The sequence below is a fragment of the Plectropomus leopardus genome, chromosome 1 (genome assembly GCF_008729295.1).
Source record: "Plectropomus leopardus isolate mb chromosome 1, YSFRI_Pleo_2.0, whole genome shotgun sequence".
Classification (NCBI taxonomy): domain Eukaryota; kingdom Metazoa; phylum Chordata; class Actinopteri; order Perciformes; family Serranidae; genus Plectropomus; species Plectropomus leopardus.
Genome location: NC_056463.1, coordinates 25,317,854 through 25,337,786, shown reverse-complemented (window position 1 = coordinate 25,337,786; position 19,933 = coordinate 25,317,854). Strand labels below are relative to the sequence as shown.

General features: G+C 38.8%; 1 protein-coding gene across 1 annotated transcript in view; it reads left to right on the top strand.

Moving 5' to 3' along the window:
• ush2a (Usher syndrome 2A (autosomal recessive, mild)) overlaps positions 1-19,933 on the top strand; it is a 230,540-nt gene that overhangs the window by 74,543 nt on the left and 136,064 nt on the right. The window contains 7 exon segments of the mRNA XM_042488321.1: positions 1,275-1,381; positions 2,570-2,693; positions 12,284-12,414; positions 16,756-16,882; positions 17,459-17,560; positions 18,067-18,255; positions 19,082-19,212. Of these exon segments, the coding sequence (XP_042344255.1) occupies positions 1,275-1,381; positions 2,570-2,693; positions 12,284-12,414; positions 16,756-16,882; positions 17,459-17,560; positions 18,067-18,255; positions 19,082-19,212 (911 nt within the window).

Genomic DNA, 19,933 nt, shown 5'->3' with positions numbered 1-19,933 from the left:
ACAAGATAAAGGTCGACCACAGATAGAGAAACAATGCCACAATAATTTCTCTACTATAAATCTGTATACAGTACTCAGAACATCAGTAGAGCAGCAGACAACTATTTACCATGTAAAGATATAGTGGAGAAATGGCATCCACCCCCCCCCCCCCCCCCCCCCCCCCTGTTTGTTGCTGTTGTTAAAACAGCTTACTGGGTTAGCACTGTTTACTCTGTTAGCACTGTTAGCTGCTAGCTGCTGGCTCAGCCACCTCCATGTTGAGAGCCATGTGCAGACAATCCCGGCTCAGACTTGGGATCATCTCAATGTCAGAAACAGCTCCTTTTATCTTGAAGCAGCTACATTTTTGCATTATTGTCTACCTGCCTACTACTACTCTGCCCCTAACGCATGCACGCGTGCGCACGTGCACACACACACACACACACAAACAAACACACACATTCAGACTGTGGCTGAACAAAAAAATGTTTTCTTATACAGCATAGCTGTACACCGTTGTTTAAAACAAAGTGCATGTGCATGTGTGTGTGTGTGTCAGTGTTCTAAATGTCACCATAGCTCAATTTCAATAGACTGGTAAGCTATCGATTGGCAGTAATTTATGGTTTGATGTGCCAAGATGAGCCGCCTAAGACAAGCTGTCCACTTCCCTTTTAAGAGCTCTATTAGAACTCACACTAAAGATGGTCCGCTTGCATGTCACTGAGAGCTAATTTACTCCTACCACAGACCATTTAGACCATTACTGAAACACACACACAGAAACACAACGATGGAATGACACTTAATGCACACACATCTTACCCATCTCCACACCAGTCCATCACTTGCTATGTTTCTCTCTCCATTCCTATATATCTCCTCTCACCATATCAGCCAGTCTCAGGCTGATTTATTTATTATACATGTTGAAGCTGCAGCTCAAATAGCGCCCAGTATGTTTCAAAGGGACATTTAATTTAACATCTAAGTGAAAGAAGGAAATTAAATTGACCCTCTGTTAAATGAAAATTGGACATTTTTGCAGTTTAGACATATAGTACAGTACGTATGAGAGAAATGAGCTTAAGACATGTTTTGACTGAGGGGAAAAAAACATGAAAATGACAAAAGCATTTTATTACAACTACACCATGAGAATGTTTTTGAGAGCACTGTTATACAATTAGGGTGGCAGTTAACTAATCCACATATGAAAAACTGATAAAAAAAGTTCTTATTTGCATTGAGGTAGCATACAGTCTCATTTTCTTCCTTTTCGTCCTCAGCTCCAACAGGACTGTCTCCGCCTCAGTTACATCCAGTAAATGAAACCACCATTCAGATAGACTGGAACCCCCCAGTTCAACTCAATGGACCACCACCACTATATCAGGTCTGTAAGAGTATTTAAATGCATTAAATTAACTAGCCTATAATTTCCTTTTGCTCTACAAAGGGTAAACTGCCTCATGTCCTTACTGGGTGAGGAATTGTTTCTATTGGTGCTTCAATTTTTTCTCACCTCTTTGACCTGCAGTGAGATGATTGCTTGATTGAATATAAATGAGAATTATGTTGCTGTATTACCTGTTGGTCAACTTAAATGTTGAGAGTGAAACACATTTTATTAATGTGTTGAGCTGTCTGTCTGTCCTGGAAGAGTGATCCCTCCTAAGTCGCTCTTCCTTAGGTTTCTACCTTTTTTTTTTTTTTACTCCTGTTATAGGTTTTTTTGGGGGGGGAGTTTTCCTTAGACAGTGTGAGGATCTAAGGACAGAGGGATGTGGTATGCTGTAAAGCCCTCTGAGGCAGACTGTGTTTTGTGAATTCTAAATTTATAAATAAAATTGAACTGAATTGATATGAGAAATTGTGATCAGGAAGTGAGCGCCGTACTGCATCCTGTACAGTAAAAACAGAGGCTGAGATAACTGAGATCATACAGTAAACCTAAGTAGGTCAGCTCAAATACAAACCGAGAGGTATATATATATTATATATTTCTTACCTGAAAATGTTTTCAGGAGCACGTTTGAGCTTACCATTCAACTAGAACACGAGATTGTTTCTTGCTCACCAGCCACCATTGTTTCACACGTATGAGTTCACATTACATCATACACCGGCGGGAGCTTTTATTGGTCCAGTGCAGTGCAGTGCATTCTGGTAGTTGTAGGTTTTCTACCTCTTGAGCAAAAGCATCCTTTTTTTTAGTTTCAAAAGTATTTGCATCTTTCTACTGCATAGACATCGTAGTCTTATTAAAAGGCTATCTTTCCAGCAGTGAAATGCCTCTTAAACACCAGCATGTTAACGTTGTCACTGAGGGCATGTTAGTACGCTGCAGTTAGCATTTGGCTCAAAGCACAGCCTCTTAGTGCCACTAGCCTGGCTGTAGACTCATACTGTTGTGTCCCTGCACTTGGAGAATATATTATTTATTGGGATTCTGAATGAAAAATTCAGGTAACAAGTGTATGATTTTCATAGATTTTCATATTAAAGCTTTTGATTACATGCTAAACCAAACTAACCACAATTCATAGCTGTAGCTATAATTAATATTAATATTGTTTTTTAGGTGGAGAGAACAGACGTCTCTCTTTCTGACCCACAAAGTCCTGTTGTCAGAGGAACTAGATTCCCTGGAAACAGTTACTACCAGTTTCCCAGTGATACCCTTCCTGTCAACACCGACTTTACAGGTAAGCGCGTATATCTGCTTATATTCAGATGTCTTTGTATCAGAAAATGGACAGCATGTCTCTCTACCTTGCTATATACTGTACATGCAAGTATATGTGCACATGCATACATACGTGCTGTGTTTGTTGGTATATTTTTGTGTTGTTCACTGATCGCACTGCACTCTCAGTCTCCCAGTGACATTCCTTTAGAATGACTTCCCCAGTCATCTTAAAGGACAATTATCTTTCTGTTTACCAGCATCATTAGAGGGTTGAGCTGCACAGCCAAACATGTTCTGCTTCATCTGAGAACATCACCCAGTCTGACGCTCATAATTAATGACTGCTGATACTAATCAGTGGGATTTGAGCGGGCAAAGCTCTTCGATGCCACTTGAGATTACTTCACTGTCCTGCACAAACCTTGTAACACCAGTTGTGTCTCTCTATGTGTACATAATGTTTAAATTTGGATTATAGATAAAAACCTTTCCGAGCCATGTTGTATGATAAAATGTAAAAGATGTATTAATATCTGTTGGCAAATCAGTTTTCTTAAACTGGTGACAAATTCCTGACTTTGCGCTCTTAAAAGTTTTCATCTGTAGTCCTTCTGCGACTGTAATTGAGTCAACAAAGCTCTCTGTGTTGGCCACATAATCTTGTTCCATCTAAAATACCCAAACATGTTTGCCACCCACAAAATGGGGATCCATGTACTGTTCGTTTTACATCTGAATTGTAAGGAGCTTACAGCCTAAACAGAATGTCAGTGCCCAACTACTGACGAGAGCCACAGGATCTGAGTGTGACCTTTTAGTGGCCTTTGAGATGAACAGGTAGCATTTTTTTTACTGCTTCTGAGTGGTTAATACAAAATACAGTTTTTGTAAATGTCCTTTAAAGGTCACAGAGAAAGCGAGAAAAAGTAAAAGTAGTGTATGTGAAGAGGTAAACCACCCAACCATTCTACTTAGACATACAAACCTTGTATTACATTGAAGTTCAACAGAAACGTCTTTATTTTTAAATGCAGATAAAGATGACACAAAATATCATTTAATGGTTGAAACATGGTTCACCATTAACCACCCCAAGCAGAAAAACTCTGTTCTTCCCTTCCTTTTTCATCCATTTATTTATTTCCTGTCTCTTAAACCTATTCCTACTATAGCTCCTTGACACTCTCACACACACAGACACACATACACACATACACACTACAAACACACACACCAGACCACGACCCAAGATTTTTGTTTTAATGATATCACATCTCTGACCTCCGCTTTGTGTTTTATAATCTTTCTTGAGCCGCATGGTTAGATAGTATACTGTTGTCTAGTGCAAATCTGGTTAAATGTTAAGAAACCTAATCAACTGGCACACCCAGTAGCTCAGTTAGTAGTACAGAGGCTGTGTCCTCACCGCAGCGGCTGCGGGTTTGACTCCATCCTCAGCTATGTCGGCAGTCCTCAAACCATCGCCCATCAAAGGCCAAAAAAGCCCCAAAAAAAGAAAGAAACTCAAACAGATGTCTTAGCTCTTATTCTTCATGTTTGCTTATGGTTCCTGTTTTTTGTTCATTGCTTTCTCCAAACACTGTGTTTTTATCCCAAATCAAAAATTTGCTGATTTTTGATATTATCCATGCCCCTTCAGCACAAAGGTAAATAGATTTCTCTAAATACTGCTGGCAAATTGATGATGATGTTTGCTATTGAGGAGTGCCTCTCATCTCCTCCACTCTCCTCCTTCATAAAGGGTAATGGATCAGACAATCACTTTCAGACCGGATCTATTCTGGACCATGAATGTGTCGGCAGTCCTCAAACCATCGCCCTTTTACAACCATCAATACTAATAGCATCATCTACAGACAATTATTCCCATCGAAGCGCATGGAACAGCGAACAAATCAAAGCCAAATTGGATTATGAATGTAATGCAGTGTAATGCCCCCTTGAGAGTCAATTGATCACAGAGGAGAGACTCGTCAATCGTTGATGTCTTATGGAAACCTAGTAACTCCAACATTGACAACAGTAACATTTCTGTATGAGTTAAATCTTTGTATAGTCTTTGTTGTTCAGTTTCATAATACTAGATGCCATAATATTCCATTCATGAAACATCACAACATTTGGATTATAAATTACTTAGAAACTAGGTTATTTCAAGTCTTCAGAAAACTTTTCTTTACCTTTATGTTTGGGTTTTTTTTCAATGGCAGTATTATTGCTTCAGAAGATCCTGATCATGTTTTATCCATTAAAAATTATACACCATTCTATAAGTATAAAAATCAAAAAAATTTTCATTTGACCTCTCACTAAAGAGGTTCACATTTTACAAACACATGAATTGAGGGCACATCTTTGAGCAGCACCAATATTTTGTATCTTAAATCTTTATTAAAAATCCAGATTGTCTACCATGTAAAGTGGCGCAATATTTGACCTTTCACCCATAATTTTATGGCCACTTTACTAAAATTATTTTCGCCAAATGGTTGTTTTCCACATGCAATTATTGTGATAAAGGCAAATGTTTCCATAAGGATAAGTCTGCCCTCATGTGATTAACGATGCTTCTTAATGCTGAATGAATTTAAGGTACTTGAGGTCAATATTTACCACACTGAATCTTACTTTAGATAAAACAGGATTATAACCATATGCAATCATGCTGTGATATGAATACCCTGTAAGTGCTTGTTTCCATAAATGCAAGTTAGTCAATTCATCTTATCTGTAATGCCTCTCTATCTAAAGCGCTGCAATGTGACTTCCTGCTCTCCTTGTTCATCTTTGAATTAAGGATACTGGTTCTAAACAGATTATAAAATCCTCTCTCTTCATCGGTAATTCTTCGGTATTTGAGCCTGAAATGGGCTGATTGGAAAGAGGATGATGGCCTGCTCATATTTTCCACTAATCCAGATGTATTTCTACAACCCACATTAAATGAAGAGAGATGAAATGTCATAAACATAGTTTAGAGGAAAAAAGAAAGAAGAAAAAAAATGAATGCAGGAACAAATAGACTTGGATAATTTCCAGACATGTCTAATACAGTACATTGCTGCAGCACCACTGCAGCAACTGAGCAGGAAAGAGGGAAATGTTAAATGATACAAATTATTTTTCCTTAATTAATATGATTGATTGCCAGGCATTGACGTTGAGAGGAGAGGGGGAGAAATGTGTGAAGGGAAAGTTTGCACAGACATCATTAGTTTTTCCCCATTTAAAGATTAATCAGAAGAGGCTGGGCTCTTTAATTCTGTCATTTGTATATTTAATGGGCTGCTGCAGAATCTATGGGTGTAATTAGCTAGCTGCCGCGCTCTCATTAATACGCCAGGCTCTGATTAATGCCAGCACAGAGCTAACATGACTGGAGTTATTCAGGTTATGTTGTGTAGATGATTGCACACAACCTCCACTGTTTACTGAGACAGAGAGAGGAGAAACAATACAATAACAGATGAAACAATACTACCTAATAAATAAGTCCATACTTAAAACTGTAAGTAGCTTAACTTGTTAATGTTATATATTGTGGAATATAACAAAATTCTCTATGTTCGCTTAGGCACACAGAGAAGGGGACAATGCATTAATTATACACAATAAACTCCATTTAAAACAGTCCTAATAATTTTTAATTTATGAAAGACTTAATTCAAACAATATAATTCTCTCACTTAACAACTCTGGGGTTGATGGTGTGAGTATAATTGGCTTTATGTACTTGTAGGTCATAAAATGTTCTTTACAGTACATTAAGTAATAGATCACTCATGAAAGAAACTTTTAGATTTCGACACAACAGCACTGTGAACATAACACAGGTTATGTTTATTGTCTCAAGTCTCTGAAAACATTCCTTTTTCGTACTCTTTATATCCTGGTCAGAAATGAATCTGGGCTGATGTGATGTTTCGCACTGCTTGTACTGGCTTTAAAATGCTACTTTTGCTCACCTCTGAGAGCAGCTGCTCCTCTCATCTATTGCTCTGATCAACTCTGACCGGATCAACAGATCAGTTATCCACCTGTGACTTCTCAAACTGCTGTTGAGGAAAAAGGAAGCTCAAGGGGAGACCCACCTGCGCTGTGTTCGTATATCCACAAAAATGTTCAAATTTAGAAAGAAGATACAGGGGGAAAAAGGGGACACACACACATGCCCTAGTAATTTGTTCCTTCTTTTTTTTAAGGGTTTTTTTTTGGCATTTTTGCCTTCATTAGATAGGACAGGAGATTGCTAGTGGAAGAGAGGGGATGACATACAGCAAAGGGCGGCAAGATGGAATCGAACCTGTGGCTGCTGCAGCATGGACACTGCCTTCATATATGGGGCGCCTGCTTTATCCACTGAACCACCTGACACCCCGAATTTGTTCCTTCTTGATTTTGGAAAGTGTTAGACCACCCAGGGGGAGCCAATTATGTGGCATTTTGATGAAGTTTGTTACACAGCACATCAAATTAAAATACAGTTACCTCGTAAGTTGTCTTTGCTTTTAGTCAGTATTTGGCAACTGTTTAACATTGGGAATTTACATGTGTAGTCCTTGTGAAGGCCTGTTGTGGAAAGAAGTTTGTGTGTACTGAGCATTTGTTTCTGTTAGGCTTCGGTGTACACTCTCAGGTGAACAAGTGCATGCTGGTGTTGATGTGCATGATGTCTGTGATTTCACTGTGCAAGTGTTCTTGTGTGAACGTGTGTGTGTGTCCATGTACTCTCTATGTGCAGTAGAGACACCTGTCAGGATCTGTGCTCAGGTTTGTCTGTTGATGGCTCCAAAGTGGTTGTCAGTGTGAAGTAGCACAAGTCCTGTGGGGAAATCTGAAGGAAGTAATGCTGAGCATGGGCAGTGTCATTTAGATGCTGTACATTTGGGCCAAACACTGTAGCCAAGCATGTGTTGACAGTGTGTCCCTCCCTATCGATAGACTCACACAGACATGCTGTGCATAATATGCAAACATCAACAGTTGTCTATTGTTACCTTGCATGGATCTCTTCCAAGTGTTATTATGAAAACAAAATTCTCAATTATTTGTAAAACAAAGATCAATACAGAACATGCTGTATACATTCATACAGATTCATTAGTAGTCACATTGACCTCTCTGCTAGGTCAGAGGAACTAGCTCAACAACCCTGAAAAGCATTTCTACTCTTGGCAACTGTGGCGCTTGGATTATGCCCCTTGAATATAGTCAAAGTGGTTTCTTTAACACAGCATTACTTGAGGAAACTCTCATGCTAGAGTACAAGGTCCATTTTAAGACTAGGTATGGGTTGATAACACTTTTTGTTAAGCTCCGATACCTATATGATACAGCAACCGTGAGTTTTTCCTGATACCAGTACCAAAAACTCTAACACTCTACTACAGCTCTGCTAACAAGTCAGCTGTTAATAATGCAACTGTGTTGATATGCTTTGCTTAATTTAGCCATCTGATAATATCATTCTCAAACTTTGAAACAAATATTCTGCTCCCCTACATAGCTCACAACATAACTCAGTAATACAATGCGGCTGCTGCAGTAATAGCATCTCACAGTATAAAATGTAGGGTAAAACACAGTATGGTAAACATCTTAAAGCACTCAAAACCGAAAGTCTGAGCTGTCCTTAAACCTGATATCAAGCTGACTGATTAAAGAAAAATAATCTAAGGGTAGACTCCACAAGTCTGCTCCTGCTGCTCTTCACATGACACATGCTGCTCATCTGTGTTACTCATCATGTGACAAGTTGAGTTAAGCACTTAAGTAATAATTTAGGCGAATGGATCACATCAGATTATAATTACATTTTTCCCTAATATCTGATCAAGTGATTTTGGCCAGTTTGCACCGATACCAATTCTGACTAGCAGATTGGCACATCTCTACTTAAGAAAGGGCGAGAAGCACGACATTTCTTTATATACAAAAATATATTATGATTTACTGTTTAAGGACCTTTGCACACAGTTGTTTTGTAGTGTATTATGGACTGTTGTGCTGAAGAGGCAGGAATAATAGCTATGCTGCTTTCACTGTCAAATCCTTTGAGCGTGTGTGTTCAGGTCCCATGGGCCTGTCCCCTGTGCACAGGACTGGTTGTGAGTGTGTATGTGTGTCATAGAATATGTACCTCCCGTGTCCACGTCACTACAGAAAGCACAGTATGATGCTATCTCCAGTCTGTTTTACAATGAACAACTGTTTACACCATAATTACAGCGAAAAATGGGACAGTAGGGTACATGGGAAGAGGCATTGTTGGCAGTGAAAGAAAAAATTGAAAATGCAAGGAGAGAAAACATTCAGATGAGGCAATAGATGGAGAATGAGAGAGGGAAAGGTCGAGAAAAAGAGGAGGAAGGTTAAAAGCACAGGGAATAAAGAAAGAAAGGCATAAGAGATCAGGAGAGTATGACACGAAGGGAAGGTTAAAGGGGGATAATGTAATGTCAGGTATCTGTCATGACTTCACTCATCTTTGTGGTGACAAGGTCATGAATGTAAATGACAGATGCCTGCTTGATGTACAGAATGCAAGTTCAATGTAAAGAACATCTTTGTCTTGTCTTACCTGTATACTACCACCACAGTTATTGTACATTTATTTCCACATAGCCTTCTTTATACGCCAAGTGAAAAGCTATTCATTTCATGTACTATTTGTAATCAATGCATGTGTGCACTGCCCAAATGGGACCATTAACTGAAGACACTTTTATATTCTGCCTACATTTAAGGGGCTTTTCACTCGTATTTTTGCAAGGAAAATGTGACAATTCATCCCAATGTCATTGTTTCACATTTACAGTATCCTCAGTTTATCTTCTAAATCATGCGTATCCTAGACTGAGATGGGAATGGCAAACCTGTAATGCCTTATAAGCCACAACTTAGTATAAGATGATATTAGGCAAAAGTAAAAAGAATCATTCTTAAGGCCTATTTGAATTGGATTTATTTATGCAAGGGAGCTGGAGTGATTTCAACATCACCTATGTTGGTCAGCAATTTTAATCCCGTCTACAACATATATGTGATGACGTCATTTTTGGCAAGCACAACCTTGCACTAAGGACTCTAAGGCGAGCATTACCCTATTTTAGTAAATCAGAGTGCTTGTTGACGCATTTTCAAAAACAACCAAGATGGTTGCGGCTGTTGTAGAACTTTCCGTTAAAGCACTATTTTCAATTTCTGATGGCAAAAACAGCAACACATATTAATGCTACACCATCAATGCTCATCTCTGCATGCTGTAGTCTATTCACATTTGTTTGTGGTTCAGCACTACGTGACATGTTCCATTACTCTGATCGGTTGTTGGTCTATTCAATTATGTCCAGAGGCATTTAAACAAAAATAAACTCAGAGGTTCATGCTAACACCAATATTTAGGGCTATTTGGTTACCAATGACAATAGAAAAAAAACAAAGATATCAGGAGAGCAATTGCTCATCAGAAGGAATGTTTTTTTGACTACATATTTGTTTACATTTTGGTAAAGTGGCTATGTTAAAAGTATGCAGAATTAGCTATTAGCAGCTCCTGGTTGCAGTGTACCCAGGGATTTTCACCCAGCTATCACTTTGACACTGAGATTCTGAAGTTCTGAAGCTCTCTTTTTATGATTTCTAAGTGGATTTATGTCCATTCACAATGGATATCTCAGATAGTGATTTGACATAAGTTATGACTTAGAGAGAGAGTATAATTTTTGACTCAAATTTACCTTACACAGTGTCAGTGTCTCACATCTCTCCCTCCACGCTCCCTTGCAGAGGCTTCAGCCTTTCTCTTTTGGCTTTGTCCTGTGGACAAATGTTCATGCTTATTAGAAACCATATCCTGTAATTTCCCAATGGTTAAATGCCATCTGAATGAGGAGTGAAATGATTAAGTAGCACCAAAAACATTTCATTCTCCACCTCTCCCAATATCTGACTGGGGCTTTAGATCCTGATGTGTACGATGCGCATACATTGAAATTTGCATCCATAGTATAAGTTAGGATCAATCCTCATCTCCATCACCACTTTTTATGAAGAAGTCCTTAAAAGGAAAAAATATGGACCTCTGAGCCAAGTAACTGCTGCTAGGACTGTTGCCAGTACTCACTGTGATACTGCTGGTAGACCTGCAGGCTGTATATTGAGAAGAGCTGGCAGGATCCCCTCAAAATTGGAAACTTTTTTCAATGAAATTTTTTATTGAGCATATACAAAGAGTTGCACATACTATACAGCAGCCTGTGATAAACTTGACATGTTGGTGATATAAATAAGACTGACTGGACAAGTGCAAATCGTTAAGTTCTGCTTTGATTTCCCAGTTAGCATAACAGTAGGTCCAGTTACACTTAGACACAACTGAAAAGGTACTTTATTTCAAATGGTGTGAAAATCTTACACTCTGAAATGGATAATCTGTATTCATCTTGAGCGTGCCGTGTTACTGTTTGACTTCTCTCCATGTTAAGTGAATTCACACACTAATTATTTTGCAAACACCGGCTTCTGATGAACCCTGGACTCCCTACATTCTACTCCTCAGATCTTCCCACACTTCTGTTCCCTTCAGAGACGGACAGAGCCGAGGAAACGCACACGTAAAATCGCATGCTCTCTGTCGCTGTGTGGATCTAGTAGTGGATTAAGATCCAATCTCTGATCCATAGTAACATGACAAGACAGCACGCTGGAAGAATTCTGTGCTGGTGTGTGTGTGTGTGTGTGTGTGTGTGTGTGTGTGTGTGTGTGTGTGTGTTAAAGGGAAACCCACAAGGTTCCCACATTGCTGAGCTTTGATTCACAGTGTGTGTTACCATACGCTGTGTAGGAATGGTACAGTAGATATAATTTTTTGGTCAGTCACTGCTCTGCACAATAAGCTTTATTGTTTTGGGGAATAATATAATTTGGCCTCTTTTGACTAATACAGAACTAGGTTATGTTTAACATTGCATATGTTACTTTACATGTGTACCTGGCCTAAATATTTGAAGAGAGAAGTAGGCCTTGTGTGGAGAAAAGTTAAACGAGTCCAACCTGAGCCTGATGGGTTTTTTTGTTTGTTTTTTTGTTTTTTTAATGGGCTTGCAAACCCCTAGTTCTGCCCCCTGTATCTTAGTGTTGTGCATGTAGTGTTTTTATGGTTTGCCATTCAGTTCTTATGGATTTGAACAAAGTTTAGAGGGAGAAGGAAGAAGCGTACAAATATCATCTTTGGGTTGATAAGAGTAAAAAATCTCTATCTGCAGTTTGTATGACTTGTTTTCTCACACACTAAAAGCGACCAGAAAATTAAAGACCCTGTTCATGCATAAGTGGTCCGTCTTTTTAGCTAAGATGGTTAATGTTATGTTCTGTATGACATCTATATTGCCAGATGTTAGACTGGGATGCTAAAGGTCCCTTTTTGAGTTAGGCCATTGGGTCCAGCAGAGTTCAAAATGTTTAAATACTCTTTTAAGTATAAAATTTGTATTGAAATAATTGTTTAGCCTGTGTTAAATGAATTTATGAGAGCAAATTACTTGAAATTAAATCTTTTCCTCTCTCGCTGTTACTATGTTTCAGGCGTTGCGTTGACTTTCAAAACTCGGTCCCCAGATGGCCTGCTGCTCTGTGCCTTCTCTCCAGGAAATCAGGAAGAGTTCCTGGCTATTCAGCTCAGAGATGGACAGCCTTACTTCCTGTTTGACCCACAGGTATGTCAGTGTTTAGGTGTGAGTTATTTATTGGGTTTCCTTTGCACTTGTTAAGAATTTGAGTCCGAAGAACTGAATTAGAACTTTGTTATTGAACAAACTTTTTATTCCAATATTCATGTAAAAGAAATAAACTACACATTAGTAATGAAAATAAGTGTGCCACCGGCTGCATCTGGCTTGACCACAGCATTATACGGTGCTGCTGTTGCATTCTGGTTCTCTGTCTTGTCTGTCTGTGTGCTGACAGTGTTCTCTTTTCACACCACAGTATTATTGCTTATAAATTTGTTTTTCACTACATACAGAAATGGACAAATGGTGAGAGAGCATGTGAAAACTCAGTATGGTCAATTCATGAGAGTGGGCAGCTGTACCAAGTGCATGTAGATGTAAGAATTACGTAAATTACTCAAATGTTATGTGCACTATATGTGCACATGCTTGTGGTACTTAAAGCCCAGTATTTTCAAAAAAGACATGCCAACATACCATCAACAGGCTGATTGGAATCGGGTGTAAGCTTTGCGCGTTTTACAAAGTAGCAACAAAGCAAACAGGTGGGTCAGGAAGATGTCAGCAATAAATAAAGTTAGTATTTTTAAAAAAATGTTGTTTTTTTCAATTATTTTAATTTAGTTTGAGTGTTACTCTTTTTATTGTATTGTTGAGGGACTTGCAGCTTTTGTCTGCTTCCACTTTTTTGCAAGCATCTTCAGCTTGACTTCCATTAAACAAAAACACCTGTAATTTGCAGCAAGTGTACATACGTTTACAGCACTCCATCTGACAGGATATCTCAAAATGTATTTATTTTCAAGTTTACTGCTTTTCTTAGTAGCAATCTGACCAGTTTTGTTATACCACGTCATTCATCTTTTTGTAATCAATATTTCCTCATTTGTTTTAGTCTCATACAGTACTTTATTATTTCATTCTTCTCATTTTACTTACTTGCTCACCTTCACCTGTCTTTTTCTCTTTTTTATTCTGATCCACCTCTCTCTTACTCCTGCTCTTGCTCTCTCTGTCTCTCTCTCATTTTCTCTCACTTGCTCTCATCTAATAAATGTGATCTGTAGCCCCTCATTGGTTTCTGTCAGGGAGACAGGGAGAGGGGAAAAAACTTTGAAAGTGTGTCAACGTTTGAATTGGACTGCAATTAACTCATTCCCTGCAGTCACCACGCGTGAATACCAATTGCAAGCTAATTAAGCTTTGCACCCTTGCACACACACACACACACACACACACACACATATATACACAGCCCTACTTCCCTTATCCATCCATACAGACACATGTAGAGGGGTTAAAGAGTCAACGACTTAGATGATGAAAGTGATGATGGGAGATGATTACACATTCTTCCATGAGGCCACCAACTAATTATACACTCAAACAAACACACACATACACACTTAGATTTTCCTTTCTCATCACAATCCAATACACGTCATCAAAAAGCCCTCATCAAAATTTAACCATGGAATGTGTCTGTGTGTGCAGAGGAGTGTATGTCACTGAATAGATCCTTGTTGACTTGCAGAGTTAATGTGTGTGTCTGTGGTTATGTGTACTGCTAGATGTGTGATGGAGCGTATGTGTCTTCTCCAACTGGGTTGATTCCTTTGTTTAGACTAGTTTGGGGTAATTAACAGTGGGAGTGGTGTCACGGCTTATTAGTGTTCCCCTAGATACATATAGCTGGGCCCATTACTTCCCCCTATTAGCCTGTTGAGCTAGCCTAATGGGATTACCAGCGCAGGGGGGAGGGGGAGGGGGTAATTTAGCATGACATGGGAAAGTGATATGCTCATAAATATGTGCACGTGAGCTGCCACACACACACACACACACACACACACACACACACACACACACACACACACACACACACACACACACACACACAGAAAGTACACTGAAGCACATTTGACACTCAGGCACAATTCCCATCACACATTAGAAGAGTTGGACCAAAGCATGGGAGGTATCTTACCGTCACAAACTATTTAACACACACACACACACACACACACACACACACACACACACACAAAGTTCACCCTCTATTGATGCAGGCGAGTAATGTCTTATGGACCACTGGCTGTCTCACTACAGAGGTGTATGTAGCTACTGGTAACTACAATATCTGTCACAGGTTGTAATGCTGCAATAAACGTGTACCTCTAATCACTGACTTGCTAGTTAATTGTCACTATCTGTTAAATACACTTGCATGCACACTGTCAAGTGGCAAACACAAAGAATGTATTTTATTCTACCAGCCATGCATCTTGGTTATCTCTTAGCTCCATAACACTTGTGGCTCTAAGTGGAATCTAGAAAGCTGTATATTTACAGTCCTCTACCGTTTGGGGAAGACAACATTGTAATCTTCAACAACAGATGCTATACATATATACTACAAATTATTTAAAAAAATAGTAACTAGACTCTATCCACTTCATGGTGCCCCTAAATGTGCATTTACTCTAGTAAGACCCACAATCTGGTACTGCCCTTTAGGAGGCTACACCTCTATCATTCCATTATTAAAGGGATTCCTGTTCATCCCTTGCCCACTTATGAAAACACACACAAAGCTTTATTTTGACCGCTTCCATCTCTTATTCACCTAACAACAACACCAACAACAACAAAAAAAATAGATCCAGAATCCAGATCCATCTGGTTTATTGTCCAGTAGGTTTTTAAATACAAGGAATGTGCTTTGGTGTACTAGTGCATAATATCATCAAAAATATAATTAATTTAGTCAAAATGTTTTGCAAAAATCGAGAAACATATAGAATAAATTATGAAAAAATATAAGAAAATACTTAAACAATATTTGCAATTCATCTTATATTAAATGAAAGCCCTGTGCAGATTTTCAGAAGTGGTAGTTTTTGCAGGAATGTGCAAAATTGTCTAATGAGGAGATGTAAACAGTAGGAAGTATAAATAGAATATGAGTATGTGCAATTAGCATACGTGAACTCCAGCACCTTTCCTCTGATGTAATCATTTTAATGTATATGTTTCTAAACTTAAATTTGAAATGACTGGCAGTCACCTGCCTTTGCCAGGGTTGACCACATTGGTAAGTAGGGAAGGATCTCCATAAATGTTTGCATTCATTTGCAAAACTGCACAAACAAACACAGCCACACACTTGCACTTAAACACACACATTTTTGTTCATTCTGTCTATCTCTTACTTGTATGTAGTGTAGTTCCACACACTAAAACACACACACACACACACACACACACACACACACACACACACACACTCACACTCACACTCACACTCACATAGATTTGCCCACATTCTGTATTGGACTGCCAAGTGTAGCTGGGAAAGCCACAGGCACTTTGGATAAGTGCTATTTATTTGATGTGTGTGTGGATGCGTCTGTTCAGCTGCTTCCAGTATCACATACTCTTTATGAAAGAGATTGGGCATTTGGGCCCTCTTACACAACAGCGGACACACACCTCAGTCAAGTGCTGCACACCTGAAGTGAATATGACAGAAATGACACCACTGTCACTGGTGTTTCTTTGTGTGCATGCATGTGTGTATGATAAAGTTGGTAAGAGCTGAGTGCTAGTTGCCTCCGTTAGTAGTGACTGTCCTAGGCAAGAAATTAAAGCTGGTGTGTGTTTGTGTGTGTGTGTGTGTGTGTGTGTGAGAGAGAGAGAGAGAGAGATAGAGAGAGGGAGAGGGAGACTCCTCCCATCTTGTCTTGTTAAGTAGAGCTGTCTAGCAATGGCAGTAAAGATGTCAGAGGCTGATATACTCTGGCATTCATACATTTATTGATCTCATCATTAAATCTTCATCACCGTGTGTGTATCTGTGTGTGGATATATGTTGTCAGTGTGTTTTTGAGTGAGTGTGCACGTGCACGTTACTCTTGTTTTACTACATTACTCTTTGCCCACTTGCTAAAAGCTGATCACAACAATGATGTCATACTTAATAGGTAGCAAAAAGCCCTGTAACAACACTTTGATGATTATTTGTGTATGTTCGTGTCGTTTTGAGGGTGGTGTGTGTATAATGTGTGTCAGCGATCCTTAACGTCTAACCTTGTTCGCGCAACAGAGGTGCAAACACGCAATCCTTTGAAATGTGACAAATTACGCATGTTTGATTGTGCTGCTATTTGAAAAGTCGTCTCTTTTGTGCCTGAGGTTGTAGATATACTTAAGTGATTTCTTTAATAGTTGCAAGACCTTATGGTCAGAGGATGTCTTCACAACATCATTAATGTATATGTGTTCAAATTGTTGTGGCTTTGTGTCTTCATTTGTTTGTGTGTGTAGGGCTCAGCAGTGGCTGTGAGAGTACAGGGTGATGGAGGGCGCCACTTCAATGATGGACAATGGCACAGCATCATAGCAACAAGGCGAGGGGCCGTGGGAACAATCATTGTAAACAATCAATACAGAGGTAACTCTTCTCATATTCATACTGACCACTGTGTGTATCTGCTCTGTGTGTAGAAGTGTATTTTTTGCTTGTCTATACATGCCAAGATGTGCACTTGTTCTTTGATGTGAATAGTGTGAGCATGATGTGTATGTATGTATGTACGTAAGTGTATTTGTGTTTCCATGTATGTAAATCCCCCAGCTCCGCATGGAGGTATTAGCCAGGTCAATCCCAGCCATTCTGTGTCTGATTAGAAAAATACTGCTTCACACAAACAGAAACACATTTTGGTTCCTCAGTTGTTCTTCAATGTGTAATTAATTTTCTTTTTTTATGGTTAAATCTGGACAGAAACTCTATGAGCAAAACCCTTCCCTCACTGAGTCTAACCACTTTCTCTCTCTTTCATCTGTTTGTCTTTACTCCACCTTTTCCTCCTCTCTTATGAATAATATCATTCCCTCTTTCTCATCCCTTTTTTACTAAATGCTCTGGTTCCACATTTACTCTTATCCTCCCTTAACGCCACACTTTTGCTTTTCCCCGTCACATTTATGTGTAACACCACTATCCTACCTCGACCACCACCACCAGGAAGTGCGTCAGCTTCTAGTGGCAGCACCATTATTGGTGAGAACACAGGGATGTTCATTGGAGGGCTGCCTGACGACTTTACTTTGCTAAGAGAGGATTCAGGTAGGTTCATCGTAGCCCAGTCTCTTAAATTATTATTATGTGTTCTTGTTAATAATTCTAACCTTTATAAAGATTTGATACACTGTGGTTGTGTGAACCAAGCTTGGCTTTTTTATTTAGTTATATATACTTTATTTATTCTCCAAGGAGGATATCGTATGTTGCCAAAATTCCTTGCACTCTTTTCTATAAGACAGGTTAGTGCTACAGCCCTGGACTACATAAGAGTATCCTGTCCTCCTTAATTGTAATGTAGGAGGGAATATCAAGATTTTGAAGTCCCCTGGTTGAGGTCTGGTCTTATTACAACCAGACAACCTGAACTGTCTTCAGGAAATTTGCTATCATTCTCATGTTCAAGCATTTATACCTGGTATCTCGTAGACTGCCACTTAGTGGCAATCTCAAACTCAAAATTGTGAGTTTAAACTTAATAGTTAGACTGTTTTGAAGCATGGACTGAACAAATTTCCAAGTTATAGTTATGCTATTTATTCTCTCACCAGGTGATGCTCGGCTAGTGCGACAGGGTTTCTCTGGTTGCCTCAGAGACGTGAGTTTTAAGATGACTGACAGCCCCTCAGAGGAATGGAAATCTCTTGACTGGGCAAAAGCTACAAAGAAGGTGGCAGTGTATGAAAGCTGGGAGGGATGCCCTGTTCAAACTGTGGATGGAGCCCATTTTCTGGGTCATGGTAGGATCTTTTGTTGATAATATAAATGGTTAGGATGTTTTTTGTTATTTCACTTCACTACATTTCATTTGGTATTTTTTATTTTGCTTCTAGATTTTTATCTTATATCTTTTATCTTATTCTATTTAAAGTTACCATATTTTTTATTCTTCCTTTATGTTAATTGTTTTGCACCAAAAACACCATGTCAAATTCCTTGTATGTGTAAATGTACTTGGCAATAAAACCCAATTCTGATACTGATTCTGATGATACAGAGATGTATGCCCTTTAACAGTGAAATGATTGCATATATAGTAACGCAATACTTCATACTGTGATAAAGAAACATGAAAAATAAACAACAGGGCATTAGTTTGCTGAGACAGACTTTATGGAGTCTCTTATTTTCATTAGCGAGATGTGTTCAGATATACCTTTGAATGGATTTTTAGTGTCCCTAATACACTGGCAACACTGTATATCTTAATAAGATGCTTGCTGCTGATCTTGGTGATAATGAGGTTGTTGTTTCATGTTGATAAATATGATGATGATAGCTTAATTGGTCTCTGTGTGAAAGATCAGGTTCATCAGTGTACATTTCCTCCATTATTGCTTTATAAAAGGGCCTGCTCATCCAGTCTTTTATTTGTCTGTCACTTTTGAATAGGTGAAAAAATATTTAACCATAAAGACATCCTAAATGTGGCTTAAGGTTTAGTTCAGAAAAAAAGAGTGCAGAGCATTTAAGTGTTTCCCAATATAGCGAAAGAAGGGTCTTTCTTTAGGCTTCAGCCTCATAATGAATGGCATGTCGGTGGTAATTATTTACTCCTTGTTTCAGGGTATTTGGAGATGGACAGAGATGTATTCAGTGGAGGACAGGACTTTGACATTTCTATGGATTTCAGAACAGACCAGCTCAATGCACTTATGCTCTTTTCATACAGTACAGAAACTGAAGACTACATGCTGGTAAGTAGCACAGATGCATTTGAAATTAATTCTGAAAATATTCAAATAAAACTTTAGTGTTACGCTTTAGTACAAAACTGGGACTCAGATGCGGAGAAAAGCACCGAACACCAATCACAGTTTATCAAATCAAAATCTTTACTGAAGAAAACAGGGGTCATACATTTGTAGGCAGATGGGGAAGGCAAAAAAGTACATTCAGGGAAATCACAAAAAGTAACAAAGTCCAAAATCCAAGCAGAGTCAAAGAACTGGGTAAGCAAACACAATGAAAGGCTGGAAAGCATGAACTCACTGTGGTGACAAAGACAATCTGGCAACTGAATGAAGGAAACACCGGGCATTAAATACAGGGTTGATTACTAACTGCAAACAGGTGGGTGAAACAAAACACAGGTGAAACACATGAAGCAATCAAAAAAGGAGAGAAAACTCAGGAAGTAAAAGTTGCACTAAACACAATGAGAACACATATCAAATTAAACAGGAAGTGGACTCAAACACATGGACAGAGACCTGACAGAATATCACACTTTAGAAATACATAACATAAGTAGGGCTGTCGAGAAAACCATTTTGGGGCTCCAGAGCTTCAGTAGAAATTAACAGCAAATAGTTGGAGCTCAGTTAGGAGGATTTCCAAATATGAGATTTCTATATATTAAAATAAGTAAATTCTTATTTTATTGTAAAGCTGCAAGCAGGGTATTGATTCGCTCAG